At 37.5% G+C, this 15,688-nt stretch overlaps 1 protein-coding gene across 3 annotated transcripts in view; it reads left to right on the forward strand.

Annotated features, from left to right (window-relative positions):
- The window catches only part of WDFY4 (WDFY family member 4), a 365,261-nt gene that overhangs the window by 10,791 nt on the left and 338,782 nt on the right, over nucleotides 1-15,688 (forward strand). For all 3 annotated transcript variants that reach the window (XM_027859244.1, XM_027859252.1, XM_027859263.1), the window contains exons 2-6: nucleotides 3,065-3,179; nucleotides 5,154-5,260; nucleotides 8,813-8,947; nucleotides 10,421-10,610; nucleotides 14,262-14,451. In XM_027859244.1, coding sequence (XP_027715045.1) covers nucleotides 3,065-3,179; nucleotides 5,154-5,260; nucleotides 8,813-8,947; nucleotides 10,421-10,610; nucleotides 14,262-14,451 — 737 coding nt within the window. The remainder of the gene's footprint in view (nucleotides 1-3,064; nucleotides 3,180-5,153; nucleotides 5,261-8,812; nucleotides 8,948-10,420; nucleotides 10,611-14,261; nucleotides 14,452-15,688) is intronic.

Consider the following 15,688-nt stretch of genomic DNA (forward strand, 5'->3'; position numbering starts at 1 on the left):
TCCATCCCTTTTTCATAATCAAGTTCCAATGCTACCTCCTCTACAAAGCTGTCCCTAGCTAAAACAAGTTTCTCTTCCTTCTAGTGTCTTGAGCACTTTGTTTGGGAGTTTCCTTTGTTCCATCATGTTCTATCTTCTGGCAAATTTATTTTTAGACATGTCTCATGGAAGGATTGGTTAACACACGAAGAGCTCACATGATAGAAAATAAGAAAGAGAGCAGAATACATCTCATCCTAACATAAAGAAATAATCACACTTCACATTTTTTCATATGCTCAGACAAAGAAGCAACAAATAATCTAAATAAAATTTAGATCTTGCAAAAAGTTCTGTTGGCTTATTATATGTTGGATTATGATTTCTTAATTGTCATAAATGACACTGAGGACTTTTATTGTATGATAACTTGGAATAATTACACAGATCACCAGGACTCAAGTGCAATATAATTCATTATAAATTCTGTTACTTATCTATAATACATTTAGAGGGTCTTCATATTATGATAAGCTGTGGTTCATGTAATTAGTGTCTAAATCTAGTACTGGTTTTAATGTTCTGCTACAGTAGAAGGTAAGCTTCCTGAGGGCAGGAACCATATCATTTTCTATCTTTTTGCATAACGCCCAGTGCCTAGCATAGTGCTATTGTACAGGGGATTCTTGATCAAGTGAGGGTTGGACTATATGGCCACTGAGGTCTCTTCTGAGTATAAGATTCTGATTCTTGCTAATAGCATACACCTAATAAATAAATTATGGAAACGGCATTGTTTGAACACCAACATACCTTTGGGAGGCCATCGATTTACTAAATGTTTTGGATGGTACAATATGACATCTGGGAAAAAAAGGAGCAGTAATCATCATTCTTGTGCAAATCACGTAACTTCTCTGAGGCTTAGTTTCTTCGCATCTGTTGAAATGGGGCTAATAATTCACCTTGTCTTGCGTCATTCAGAGGGTTACCATCAGTAACAAATAAGAAAAATGTAGGAGAAAACAATTTGGTAGATTTTAAAATGATACAGAAATATTTATGTATTCAAAATATCACTCCTTACAATTTGAGTAAAGATCCTTTGACTACTGGAATCATTAACTCACACTCACTGTGTCCATCTTTTTTTCTAAGTCTCTGGACCATTGACAAATTCATTAAAGATGTAACGTATCTTTATTAAGCCCAGAAAAATAATTATTTGGGATGGGGTGGAAGCATAAGCAAGTACATTGTTCCTAAAAAGTGATTAGCAATAGACAGTGTCATTTTTTGTCTTACAAATCATGCTCAGCAGTTATCAGTTCTATGTACTTATGTTTAATACTGTTGTAACTTTCCCATATAGTTTAGAAGACATGTTAAGGTTTTAAAAGTGATAGGGAGGGCAGTGATTGATGGTAACACCTTGGATCCTGGATAATAATTCAAAATGACTTTAGTAAGTTGGAGAAATGGTTTAAGTCATTAGAGGACTAATGATGATATGGGATTCACCATTAGATATGATTTGCTGTGACAGTTCATGTTTGCTTAATTTTTTTTCTTGCAAGACTTGTTACTTCTTTAAGGAAAGAAGTTATTGGGAAGTGAGAATGGTATAAAAAAGCATAACATGTATTTTTAAGTGGTAAGATAAATGTAATACAATTTAGTGAGAACAAATTCAAGATAAACCATTTGAAGAGAAAAAGAAGAAGATATACAAGGCAATTGTATGAATGCAATACAGTGGAGGTTTGATTATGTAGGAAGAGAGTTGTGGTGCCTAGAAGAGTGTCTCGTGTGTAATAATTAACCTTTAATTAATATTGGATAATCTAGGGTATACCATGGCTTCTCACCATTAATTAATCAACAAACATTTATTAAGTGCATACCATGTGCAAGGCACACTATAACATCTCAGAGATACAAAGAAAACCAAAAACAAAACATCCCTCCATCCCTGCCCTTAAGAAACTTACATTCTAATGAGGGAGACAACATGTTTACAAGTAGGTACATTAAGATATATATATGCACACACATATACACATATATATTGAGTAGATGAGAAGTAACAAGAGAGAAAGGCATAATTATACATAGTCTTATTTTTGAAAGGAAGCATATAAAAAGTATAGAGTGTAGGAAATGTGTGGTCTTTTTCCATTAATCAGTCAATAAACATTTATTAAGTGACTATTATATTAATAATCAGGCACTGCGCTGAAGATACAAAAAGAGACAAAAGACAGTCCCTGACTCAGAACTAAAGTCACTGACTAAAGAGTATTGGAAAGAGGTTGTCCAGGCTATTTCCAGATTTCAGGCAGCAGAAGAGATTAGGCTAGATACTGGATTTGGAATCAGAGGACCTCAGTTCAAATACCTGCTCTGCTGCTTGCTACCTATGTGACCTTAGACAATCCTTTAACTTCTCTCTGCCTGCATTTCCTCATCTATAAAATGGCAGGGTTGGGATGGATGACTTTTGAGGCCTCTTCTAATTCTAAAAATATGATTTTTGTTGAGCATGGGAAGGGGCTGAATAATGTGGTTGCTTTTTTTTGTCAAAGGAAGAGGAAGGTTTCATGGATTAGGTTTTTAAATTTTTTATTTATTTCATTAAATATTTCCCAACTACATGTAAATTTTTTTTAACAATAATTAAAAAAAATTGAGTTCCAAATTCTCTCCCTCCCTCTCACACCTCCCCCCTCTTTGAGAAGGCAAGCAATTTTATATCAATTATACTTATGAAGTCATGTAAAACCTTTCCATATTAGTCATGCTGTAAAAGAAAACACAAACAAAATAAAACAATAAAAATAAGGAGTAAAAAGAGTATGCTTTCATCTACATTCAGAGTTCATCAGTTCTGTCTCTGGAAATAGATAGCATTTTTCAGGATTTGATTTCAGGCGTTTGGAAGGGAATGTTGGGAGAGTTCAGCTGAGTGCTTTCTCTACTCCACCATCTTGGGTCCTCCCCCGGAAGTCAATCATGGCTTGTTTTAACATGTTTAATTTCTTGAACCAAATTCCACTGAAACCTCTCCCTGTTTGTTGTGTTTCAGGCCTGGGAAAAATCTGCTGGTATTATCTGCTTTCCCAGTATTCAAGATTTTGCGGAAGAGGTTTCAAAGCATCTTGCCCAAGAAATACAGAAGGCCCTTGGGGGCAAGCCAGCAGGTGAGAAAGCCCATGAACTGGAAATTCTTCATGCTTTGGCTCACAAAATACCTTTCCTGACACTCCAAGTTAAAAATAATCTCTCCCTCTTATTTCTCAGGGAATTTTACCTGGACCCTTATGTAACATTTATCATATTCTTTCTTTTATTTTAGTTCCTGAATACATGTCTTTCACCTCTCTTGTGGAGAGGCAGGATGGCATAATGGTTAGAGTACTGGACTTGAAGTCAAGGGGACCCCAGGTTCAAATTCTGCCTCTGATATTACAGTGTGTGTAACCCTAGGCAACTCACCTAACTTGTCTTATCTTCAGTTTCCTCATCTATAAAATGGGAATAACACACTTCTTCTGTCAGAGGGTTGTTACTTAGCAAACCTTAATAAGTTCTATAAATGTCATCTGTTATAATTAGTCTAATGTTTGAGAGACAGAGGAAGCTCTGTTCTCTGTCTTTTGTATTCCCAGGGTTTAACATTGTACCTTGAAATTAATAATAGCTAGCATTTATATATTGCTTTAAGGTATACAAAGCATTTTAAATATATTGTATCAAGTGATTCTCACAGCAACCCTGTGAGGTAGATGCTATGATTATCCCCATTTTACATATGAGTAAACAGAGGCTTAGATCAAGTGACTTGCCTGGTGTTTCACTGCTAGTAAGTATCTGAGGCAGAATTTGAACTCAGGTCGTCCTGACTTTAGGCCCAGCGCTTTATCCACCAGCTTCTTGGATTGAGTGCTGGTTGAATAAAGAAAAAGGAAAATTTTTATATTTTCCTAATTGTTGGGCATGACAGGTATGACAAAAAGAATTCTGAACCTAGAGTCACTGGCTCTGGGCTTGACTCTTTCTGCTGTCACTGACTATTTGTGTGACCTTGGTCAAGTCATTTAACAAACTCTGTGGGCCTCAAGTCCTAGACTGTATGACCTCTAAGGTCTCTTGCAGATGTACAATTCTCTGTTACTCTGCCATCAGAAGCCTACACCTGCGTATCCTGGCACAAACTTAGCCTAATTCTTTGATCTCCTGTGTCAACAGTTTTCTCCAGATGGTATGGTTCATCTTCCCTCCCTTATGGCCTTGTGGAAACAGGCTATGGATTTTCACTAAATCCCAGGATGTCTAGTTTGCTAAACTCTATTGAATGCACAGGTGACTGAGAATGTCTAAGTTCTATAGGCAGAGGTAGTTCAGAGAGGGAAGAGAGAAGTAGCTTGACCCTAGAGTGTGGAAAAATCATGGGGTGAGATTACATGTAATAAGCATGATTTGCTTTCTTGGCCACTAACTACCAACGTTATCACCGTCAGCCATTTTTCTGAAGGCTTGGCAAGAGTAGCTGAAGAAGTATGCCTAGAATTAGATATTATATTAACTTTTGGCAAAGAGAATGCCCACTTCCTTCAAATATTCCTGCCCAGGCTTCAGAATTTGCACATGATCATTGCTGACATTTGACTGCCTGCAATTAAGTGGGGGAAAAATAATCTATCTACTTTTCAAAATGATGTGAAATATAAGGAAGCACATGTGAGGAGATAGAATTTGTGGAGTGTCATTGAGAAATTTAAGACGCCAGGGCAGAATGAACAACAGTTTCGTTGTTTAAAAAGAAAAATAAAAGTTTAATGGGATGAACTATAAAATGTTGTCTCCTACTTTCTTGTACCCATCTCTTTAACATGGATGTAGATCACTCTTCTAGGTGGTGCTAGACCTTTGTAGGATTGTACTATAGGATTCCTGCCTCTCAGGTCAGGGTTTACATAATCTTTCCTCTTGAAAAATGCTTAAACTGGTTTAGACTTTCGGCAGCCTCTAATTTGTCTCAGATGAAGAGGAGTGTGTGTGATGTAGTAGAAATATTTAGTAATACGAGAGTACGGGAATACTTTCTTCGGTTTTTAGCGATAGTGTGTTTTTGACTATGATATTCTTTCCTCATGATGATGCTGTGATGGCAGAGGAGGCTCGGTTGGCAACTGGAAAGCTGCTCCAGTGGAAAGGGGAAGAAGAAAATAATGGCTATCTCCTGTTAAAATCAGGGTATTTACTTACCCAGGCTGACCCTGTAAGTTTTTTATTTTTTTCTTTAAAAATTAAATACTCTGTTAAAATACTTAGCAATGAACATCAATACATCCAAATAAAGTTCCTTAGTGGACATTTACCTGTAAATTAGATGAAGTAATGAAATATCACAAGAATTATTCAATTGTCTATTTTACTATTTTAATTCATTTTTCCTCTTATGTGAAAGAATCAATCTGATATGTTCATAGTTAGTTATACATTATTCTTACATTTTACTGTTTCAAATTGTTTCAAAATGGTCTTTTCAGGTTTATTTGTATTTCCCATATATGTGCATATTAATTACATTATAGTATTTAATTTTGTTAATTTGCCATTATTTATTTGACCATTCCCCTATTGTTTTTAGTTTTTTTAGTTATATATTATATATGTATGTATATATAGTGTATATAGCATATAATGCAAATCTTTGAGCAGACAGACTCTCTCCCTCATCACTTTTTTTTTCTTTTGTTTTGATAACACTTTCAGGATAAATTCCAGTAGTGGAATCACTGGGGCAAAGGTCCTACTTAATAAGTTTAAAGGTACACTTGCCTTTATGGTTTAGATTTCATTACTGAATTCTTTACCAAAATTTTCTGGAGCAGACCTGGCCTGCAAAAAACAAACAAAACAAAACTTTAATCAGAAAATAAAATATGCCTTTTAAAGAGAACTAAACTTCTTTCTTTTACTAAATGACCCTCTTTTATCCCCCTCCTTTTACTCAATAGTTGTGCATCTACAGGTGGTCATTTATTTCCCCTCAGTTTCAGTTTCATCACATGTAAAATGGAGATACTAATGCTTGTAGTATGTACTTCATAAGGTGAGGGTTGAATTAGATAATGTAATACTTTGCAAACTCCAAAGTGCTTATGATTGCCAATTGTTATTTTAGGGTTTTGTTTTCTTATCCAATCTGTCACTTTTTATTTTATTGGATTGTTCGATCTATTTATATTTAAAATTATCAGTTATGTTTTCCTCTATTTTTCTTTAATTTTTTTCAAGTTATGACTTTTTTCCTTCTGCTATAAACTCTAGTCCTAGGTCTATTGAGTTTCTTTAGCATAATCTTTTATAAGAGGACCCTATTGCCATTGGCTATCTTCGCTTCATTACTGATCCCTCGCTTCCATTTGTTACCACTTTCTTCTTGGAATTTTGCTCATTAGTTTTCTTTTTCCTTTTCTGATTTTATCTGGTTATTTAATTCTTCCCCTATTTTTCCCTCCACTCAATTGATCAATTCCCCCTCATTCTTCTCCTGTTCAACTAATGTAGTTCATTAGTTTTTTTTTTAAATTTTATTTTGAAAGGGGACAGATGTTGTTATCTTGTTTTTCTAATGCTGTTGGATGGAATTCAGATAGAAAAGGTCCTGGGACAAGACATTATGCTGCTATTCATTTTTTTTAATGTCTGATGTCCTACAGACAACTTTTCATTCAGGTAAAATGGCTGATTTTTTGTAATTGAATTAAGTTATTGGTGTATTAACTTATATTTTGTAAGTTCACTGAAAAAACATCTCTGGGATGACTCCAAGATTAGACAGGACAGGGTGATGATGATGAAATGATATTGTGGAAAGTGTGCTGGTTTGAGGATGAGATGCAGAATTGCTGCTTACTTATCTCCGGACTACTATGGCTATTGATGGGGGACTCCCAATGCCAGTTAGGATCTCCAGATCTCACCAGGTCTTAGTATTGTGGGGTCATTGATTTAGGACCAGAAGGAAACTTTGAAATCATTGAGACCAACCCCTTCATTTTACAGATGAGAAAAAATGAGGCACACAATTCACCTGGACACATCAAACTGAGAATATTCACTTGCTTAATGTAAGGGAAAGATCAAAACATAAAAGAATAAAGGCACCATGTGTGGAACAAAATGTATAAAGGTACCAGGTGCTCACACATGTAGTGGTAGGTTGATAGACAGGGTAAGAACTCTCCCCCCTACACTCTGGAATCTCACAGGACTTCTTTTATTAATCTCTGTCAGAAAAGAAAAAACTGAGAGATTGGTGGATCATCTCTTTGTGTATACACTCAGTTCTGGTTCAGTACCTCTGGAGTCATTGGTTCTTCTGGTTCTGAAACCAATCAGAAGACTTATAATAACACAATGCCAGATCCTTAGTCCCACATATCTGGAAACAGCTTCCAAAATTCTATGTATTAGGTTAGAACCAGATGGGGAATATTTGTATGTTTTATGTATCTCACCTTGAAGGATGAATTTAAGCATATTTGAAGGAGTAAGCCTCCAATGGCTAGTCCATTCCATTATAGACATTAAGTAAGCATCAGATTTTGTTGTCAGCATCATCATCATCATCATTGTCATCATCATCATCATCATCATCGCTTTGGGCTGGAATGGTGATTTATTTGTAAGCTTGAGAATTTGGTTTCCATCAGTTATTTATTGTCAGTTAACTTTTTACTTATGTAATGAGAGAAATAGCCAGGAATAAAGCAACAGAGTCTAATTCTAAAAATAAAGAGATGTTGTGTGCCCAAGGAGAGAGGGAAGACAGAACCTGGTAAATCTTGCTCCCAACTCTGGGCATTAATAATAATAGATACTTATCAAAGCACTGTATCAATTTAACATAGCTTCCTTAGAATTAGAAAGACTTGGATTCAAATTCTGCTTCTAATAACATGTTTTATGGGACCCTGGATAAGTCACTTAACTTTTCAGCACCCTGGACAATTTTCTGAGATTATAATTTGCAGAGAAATACCCCTCACCAAGAAATATTTATGTAACACTTTAACCTTCCCAAAGTAGTTTATCCATATTATTTAATTTGATATTGACAACAACCTTGTAAGGTAAGCTCTGTAAATAGTATTATCCTAATTTTATAGATGAATAAACTGAGACTGAAACTGTTTGCCTAGAGTCAAACCTAGTGGGTATCTAAGTTATGATTTAAATAAAGGTCTTTCTGACACTCAGCTAACCTTATATCTATACTTCCTCTAGTAATAACAGCAATAAGGATGCTTGGAGTAAGAGACTTAGTTTATGAAAAGTTTTTTTTTTTGGTGGGGGAGGAGAGGAAAGAAATGGGAAATGAGATCACCAATAATATTCTGTTGGAAACTATAAATAGAAGAATAGTTCAGAGCTGTATAATTTTCAATTAAACAACTCTCAAGGAATAGAAAGAAAAAGGACAGATGGAAGATAAAAAAGTGGAAGAGGGAGAGAAATTGGGGCCTTTTGAAGGAATAATGAACCAGCTTATGATTTTGGATCTTGGAATGTTACTAGAGCAAAGTTTTGCCTTATTTGACCCCCATAGTCATTTCTAGTTTCTGTGTATTTTGGGGTAAAGCAGAAATGTGAATTTCTTAACTGCAAAATAGGACTGAGAATAAAATCTTTACTGCTGCTGCTGCTTCTGACTATTGATAAGACAGTTGGAATAAAGGGACCATTTGGTGAAACAACGAAGGAAAAAGCCCTTGTGTGGAAGAATGTCACAAAGTATGTGATTTTCGCTTTTTCTTTTCAGGAGACACTCAGCAAGGTCATCGAATCTGGTCTCCCAGGTCTGCTATTGCAATGCCTTTATATCTTTTTTGCTTTTCCATTGGACAAAGATGAGCTGTTTGAGGGAGACTCTCAAGTTCAGAAAATGTTTGTGCAGGTGAGTTGCAGTAGGATGGGGCATCACTTCTAGCTAGGAGCAAGACTGACTCCTTGGGGAACCAATTCTCTTGAGTTCCTCCACATTCCCATCTCTCTTCTGCCCACGTTCCTGCCCCATTTGTCTTCAATTCTAACTTTTTTCTTAAAAAAATGAAAAGGTTTCCATTATCTCACATCTACAGAAATGACCCTTTGCTTGTGGGCAAACTGATCCCTGTTTTCTTGAACTATCTTACTGCACCAAGTCCCTTCTAGCTATGTTGTGCTCTCTGTCAAGCTTAGGTACCATGGTCAGTTACTTATTGTCACTTATACCCCAGAGATTCAGCATGGAATAATGAAAAGAACTCTAGTCTGGGTGCCAGGGGATCTGGTTTCAGATCCTGCCTCTGATGTTTATTATCAGTGTGGCCTGGGCTACTCATTTAACTTCCACGTCCTTATTTTCTCATTTGTTAAATGAGAGAGTTGTATTAGATGGCTTCTAAGGTTTTTGTTTTTGTTTTCCTCGGCTCCAAATCTATTATCCTGTCACTCTCATGGCCCCTTACTCTTTCTGACAGAGCATTCATTCATAGTCCCTTCTTCCTTCTCCTGCTACTGAGCTTTAAAGCATGGCTAGTAAAAGTTATAGACTCCTTGGGCCTGCTACAAATTCATTTTTTTAAACTGACATATGATTACTTCAAGTAGGTTGTAAATAATAAAGACCAGTCAGTCAAATAATATTTACTAAGCTCCTACTATGTGTCAGACACTGTACTAAGTTCTGGGGATATAAAGAAAGGCAAAAACCAAATCAAAACCCCAAATCCCAACAGTTCATACCCTCTGGGAGCTCACAGACATATGGGGAAAACAACGTTGAAACAACTACACACACACACACACACACACACACACACACACACACACACACACATATATATGTAGACTCATATATGAAGACTCATCTTCCTGAATTCAAATGTGGACTCAGACACTTATTAGCTGTATGACCTTGCGCAAGTCCATTAACCCTGTTTGCCTCAGTTTCCCCATCTATAAATGAGTTGGAGAAGGAAATGGAAAACCACTCCAGTATCTCTACAAAGAAAACCCCAAATGGGGTCACTAAGAGTTGGACAAGACTGAAAATGACCAAACAACAACAAATATGCTTTGTGGAAGGCATCTTGGCAGTGGATAAAGAGTTGAACTTGGAGTTAGGAAGACCTGGTTTTGAGTGCTGCCTAAGATATATACTAGCCAGATGGCCACGTGGGCTAGTAAGCTACTACCTCTCCCCATGGACTGCTTCAGGAGATCTGGGAGAGGTTTCCATACTAGGAACTCTGTACAGAGATGAAATCAAGTGCCATACTAAAAATATGCAGAGTACTCTGCTAGCTTTTATTTGGTCAGATAGGTCCTGTCCATTTTGTAGGATGCACTTTCTCTAATTAGACAACAACTGGATTTGTCTTTTCAGATGATGCTCAACATTTACAATGATCCACAAGGGGTGGAAGAGCTTCTCCTTGGCAATGAGCTCCAGTCTCTTCTGATGGCAACATCTTCTCTTTGGGAACAGAGCAGCCCCTCCTGGAAAGAACCCACCTTCTCAGTGCTTAGGGCCATCTCGAAGGCCCAGAGCCCAAGTATCATCAGCTACCTGCAAAGTAGGTCAGATAGAATTTGGCTGAGCAAAAAAAAAGAAAAAAAACTTTCTTTGAATTCCTCAGAACAAGTCTTTATTGCAAATCAATTGTGTCTAAGAGTTGAGGCTTTAAAATTAATTCAATTTTAGTCTATTTCTCCCCAGGGTCTGTATCAATGATCCTTAATCGTATATTCAATTTTACAATGATCTCATAATCATGAAGTTATTATTGCTTTGGAGTTATATAACACCTTCTGACATATATAACTTCATTTATCTTCATACATTTTTTTCAAACTAAAAAATGTGTCTATACAGTTTCCTGTACCTGATTAGAAAAATGATTCAGAGGAAAGTTGTAACTATCTAAGAGGAAAGACTGATAGGAATAGAAAAACATGCCCAAGTCCTGACCACAGGAAAGTATTTGGATTTACATCTTAGAAAGAGAAGATCAATTGTCCTGACTTTGTAAATCATAGTCCTGTTAGTGTGCCATTAAAAGCAGGCTGGCTCCTTTACTGGATAGAGCCTGCTTATTCCAGTCAGATTGATGTCTGAACAGATAGGTGAGGGAGTGTCTTCTGATCTGTTTTGAGTTGGTGTCTTTCCAGTTATTCCAACAATCAAGATTACTTTGTGCCAGGTATTGTGCTATAGGTTGGGGAAGAGAAAGACCTCCTGCAGAAGGTGGTGTGTGAGCTGGGTCTTGAAGGATTCTAGGGATTCTAAGAGGCAGAGGTGAGGAGGGAGAGCATTATTCCAGGCAAAGGGCACAGCCAGTGCAAAAGCATGGAGATGGGAAATGGAGTATTGTGTGTGAGGAATGACTGGTAGATCAAGATGGCTTAATCATAGAGTGCCTACAGGGGCATAAAGATCATGAAGTATAGAATGGAAAGCTAGTCAGGGGCCAGGTTGTGAAGGGTGCCCCCTAGAACAAGAACAACCTGAATGCCCATAATTGAGGGTGTAGGTAGACTACATTGGAGGGGAGCCAGTCACCACATATGGCATCATTCCTGTCCGCAGCTGATCATAGTTCTTCTTTCTGATAGCTAGAGGATGATGCTGTTTTACTGATGACCATCTAGAAATCTTCAGCTACTGGTTTATGTCATAGAATTAAGGAAAAGTTGAATAACTGGGAGGAGAAACATACCTATAAGAGCTGGTTGCTCATGCCTAGTAGTAGTGGTAGCAGCAGTGGTGGTGGTGGCGGCAGCAGCAGCAGCATTAGTAGTAGTGTTAGTACTAGTAGTACCAGCAGTAATAGTAATGGCAGTAGCATTTGTACTACTATTAGTGAAGTACTAATAACAGTAGTAGCAATAGTAGTAGTAGTATTACTAGTAGTAGTAGCAATAGTAGCAGTAGTAGTGGTAGTAGTAGTACTACTACTACCAGTTGTAGTGCCACTACTACTAATAGTAATAGTAGTAGCAGTAATGCTAGTAGTAGTACTACTAGTGACTGTAGTATTACTACTAGTACCACTGCTACTAGTAGAAGTAGTAATAGTAGTAGTAGTATTAGTAATAATAATAGTAGCAAAGTAGTAGTATCAGTACTAGTAGTAATAGTAGAAGAGGTAATAATGGTAGTAGTGTTGATAGTAGTAATAATAATATATAATAATAATATAGTAATATAGTTAATATATTATATATAATTATATTTATATATAATAATATAATTAATAGTAGTAATAATAATAATAGCAACAGTAGTAGTAATAGGAATAGAAGCAGTAACAGTAGTAGTAGAAGCAATAGCATTAGTAGCAACAGATAACATTTATATGATATTTTAAGATTTGTGAAAAATTTTACAGTTTTATCTCATTTGATCCTCAAATAATCCTGTAAGGTAGATAGGACCATCCTGGGAGCCACTGCCAACTAGAGCAGAGTAATCATGTGCAGTGACCTTACAGATGAAGAGAACTAAGCTGACTGAAAGGTTAAGTGATTTACCCAGGGTCACACAACTTGTCAGATTTTGAGTTAATATTCAGACTCAGAACTTCTGGATTCTAGTTCCTATGCCATGCCACCTAGTTGCTGTTGATGCTGCTACTTTCCTTTCCTCCTTTTCTTCTTCTCTTTTACATTCCTTCCTCTCACTCTCTCCATCCTCTCTATTTGTAGATATGAAGGGGAGACTTGAGATGGATTTGGTTCAAAGTGATAAAAATGTGCTTGGATGACTCCCTGGTCATCCCCCCCTCCCTTCCGCCCCTGTTCTCATCTCTGTATTTGGATGGGATTGATAAAGGGGCTGGCCCTGTGGGACCATCCTGGCAGCCACTGCCAAAGAAAGCAGAGCATTCATGTGCAGTGACCTTTCGGGAGCAAGAGTAGGTCCCTATGCACATTCCTAAGGAGAAGAGCCAGGAGAGAGCCCAGGGAGCCCCTGGACCAAGCACTCACCTTTTCCATGGCCTCTGAATACCCGCATGTGAGGGAGGCTTCCCTAGCACAGAGAATCAGGAAGAGAAAGGCCTACCACCAGTGGGCCTTTCCTAGCTGTTTCTGTGAAGCTAGAAGATCCTTTCTTCTAGCTGGAGCAAAAACAAAGGAAGAGGCAAAGGGAGAATTCTCAGAAATATTTAGAGGGAAGGAAAACAGACAGGATAAGAGAGAATTGTTTGAGATTTCCCTAAAGGGAGTTATTTACAGAAAAAAGAAAAAAAACCCAAGAATTTAGTGATCCAATTGACTCTGGTTGTTAGAAATCATGTTCTAACTTCTGAAGTAAGGACTCTGATAGGCCCATCACTGGTGTGGGCAGCAGGGGGGAAAGGAACCGTGACCTAGTCTTTTTCTCCCCTAGTTTGGTAGTTGCTTCAGGAGTGTCCTCAACTCCATGGATAATGTACCACTTTCCTTGATTGTTATTCTAATTCAGGGCTCATTTGGGGACTTTACATAGTATTGCCCTGGCAGAGTGCCATGCCACATACACCCCAGTAAAGATGGCTTGTTAATGCTATGTGGTCAAAGACCCAAGGAGTAGAGCATGGTGTAACCCATAGAGTTAGCTGTGGGAGTGAGTGGCTTTAAAAAGGTGAAGCCCAGGTGTATCAGATGTTATAAAAGTTTGAGAAGGAAGAGAATTATGCAGAGATATGGCACTATATGGCATCTCTTTCAGGCTTCTTGATAAGGGACTTTTGTTTGGGTCTACAAAGTATAGAAAGCAACATTTGGTTGGAAAGGAAATACCTCTGACAAAATTGTGGTTTTGCTAGCATCTTTAGGCTATACACACACACACACATATACATAACATATATACATATATACACACATACATGTATATATGTGTGTATACACATGCACACACACACATACACATATATATTCTTTATGTATAAGGATTGACTTAGGAGGCTGAAAGGGATGATTTTATGTCTGTTTCTTAGCCTGAGATTCATCTGGGATAGATGAATGTCTCACCATTAAAACGATCCTTGCTTTCCTCTAAAGGCAGTCCTCTTGCTTCCTCTGAACAAAAAGCCAAATTCAAAAGCCTCTTTTTGGTTGACTTATTGATTTTTATTTTGAGATGTAATTTAAAGAGTTTTAGTCCAGTTGACCTGTGATCGACATCTATGGTAGTTGGTGCTTTTGGTCTAGCTAAGCAAACATAATGTTTCCTCTGGCAGCTTCAAACTCCGTGAAAATCACCATCCAGAATCTCTCCAGGCTGGTGGACACCTTGCGTCCCCAGGAAGTGAGTGAGGTGGTGAGCCTCATCTTGTATTTTGTGAAAGATTCCTATTCCATGTCTCCCGCTTTGCTTCTCGAGTTTGAGAACAGTGACGGCTACCCTATGCTGCTCAAAATTTTACTTCGGTAAGTATACCTTTGTTAGTGGTGGGGTTGGTACTGTAAGAGATGGGCAGGGGCAGGAGAGGGTGAAGTAAGAAAATAAAAGAATCACCAACTCACAAAACTGTGTAAGTATTGTAAGCACTAGGGTTTTTTTGGAAATCCCTTTCATAGGACCGTAGACCTAGAGATGGAAGGAACCTCAGAAGTTGTCCATTCAAACCCATTATTTTGTGGATGAGGAAATGGAAGCCTAGAGGTCACACAGGAATTAAATGATAGCAGTGAGGTTTGAAGTCAGGTTCTCTAACTCTAAAGCCAGAGCTTTCTTTACTGACTTTCAATTAGATTGTGAACTTCTTGAGGGCAGGTACCATCTTTTGTCTTCCTTTGTATCCTTAGGCTTAGCACTGTGACTCCATAGTAGGTGCTTAATAAATGCTTATTGACTCACTGACTAATTGAGTCCTTTCTGACCATGTTGCATATATTATATCATTATATCCTTAACTCTCTGTCTTTCAAGTTATCCCCTGCCATTCGTGATGATGAGAATTGGTCAGAGGAAAAGTTAATCAATCAGTGTCTGAGCATTTTATTAAATCTCTGCTCTCAGAGAGCTCACAGTGAAATGGCCTTTTGCAGGAAGTCAGGGAAATTTAGCTAGAATTCAAATTCTGCTGCTCCGTGTGTCCCCTGGGTCAGGTTTCTCATGGATCTGTCTAGTGTGCTGCTCTTGGGCTGAGATTTAGAAATCCAGGGAATTGTCTGCTTCACTAAAACCTGTCAAGTCTATTAAAAGAAAATGGGTATTCAACTCTTAGAGGAGATGGGAATGCAGGGGCCTGTCATCTCTGTACCCTGACCTTTCCTCTAGCTGAAGCATCAAGTTAGTGTTACTGTCTAACAGTCAATTGTTGGGATATGCTGGGGCTCCACGAGGCATTCAGCAAATATTTGCTAAATGGATATACTATAAGATTCTTGCATCAAAGAGACACTAATAATATAAATATTTATCATATACTTATGGTCCTAAAGGGTTGATTTTTCCCACTTCAATAAGCTCCAGAGAACCAGAATGTGGTACAGAAGATTTATCTATCTATCTACACACATACATTCACACACGTGTATGTGTGTATGTACATGTGTCTATACACCTATCTATACATACATATATATGTATCTCTCTTACCCTCTCTCTTTTCTCTGTTTCTTCTCTCTTTCTTTTTTCTTCTCTCTCTCCCTCTCCCTCTCT

The sequence above is a fragment of the Vombatus ursinus genome, unplaced genomic scaffold (genome assembly GCF_900497805.2).
Source record: "Vombatus ursinus unplaced genomic scaffold, bare-nosed wombat genome assembly UNPS02000749.1, whole genome shotgun sequence".
NCBI classification, from domain to species: Eukaryota; Metazoa; Chordata; class Mammalia; order Diprotodontia; family Vombatidae; genus Vombatus; species Vombatus ursinus.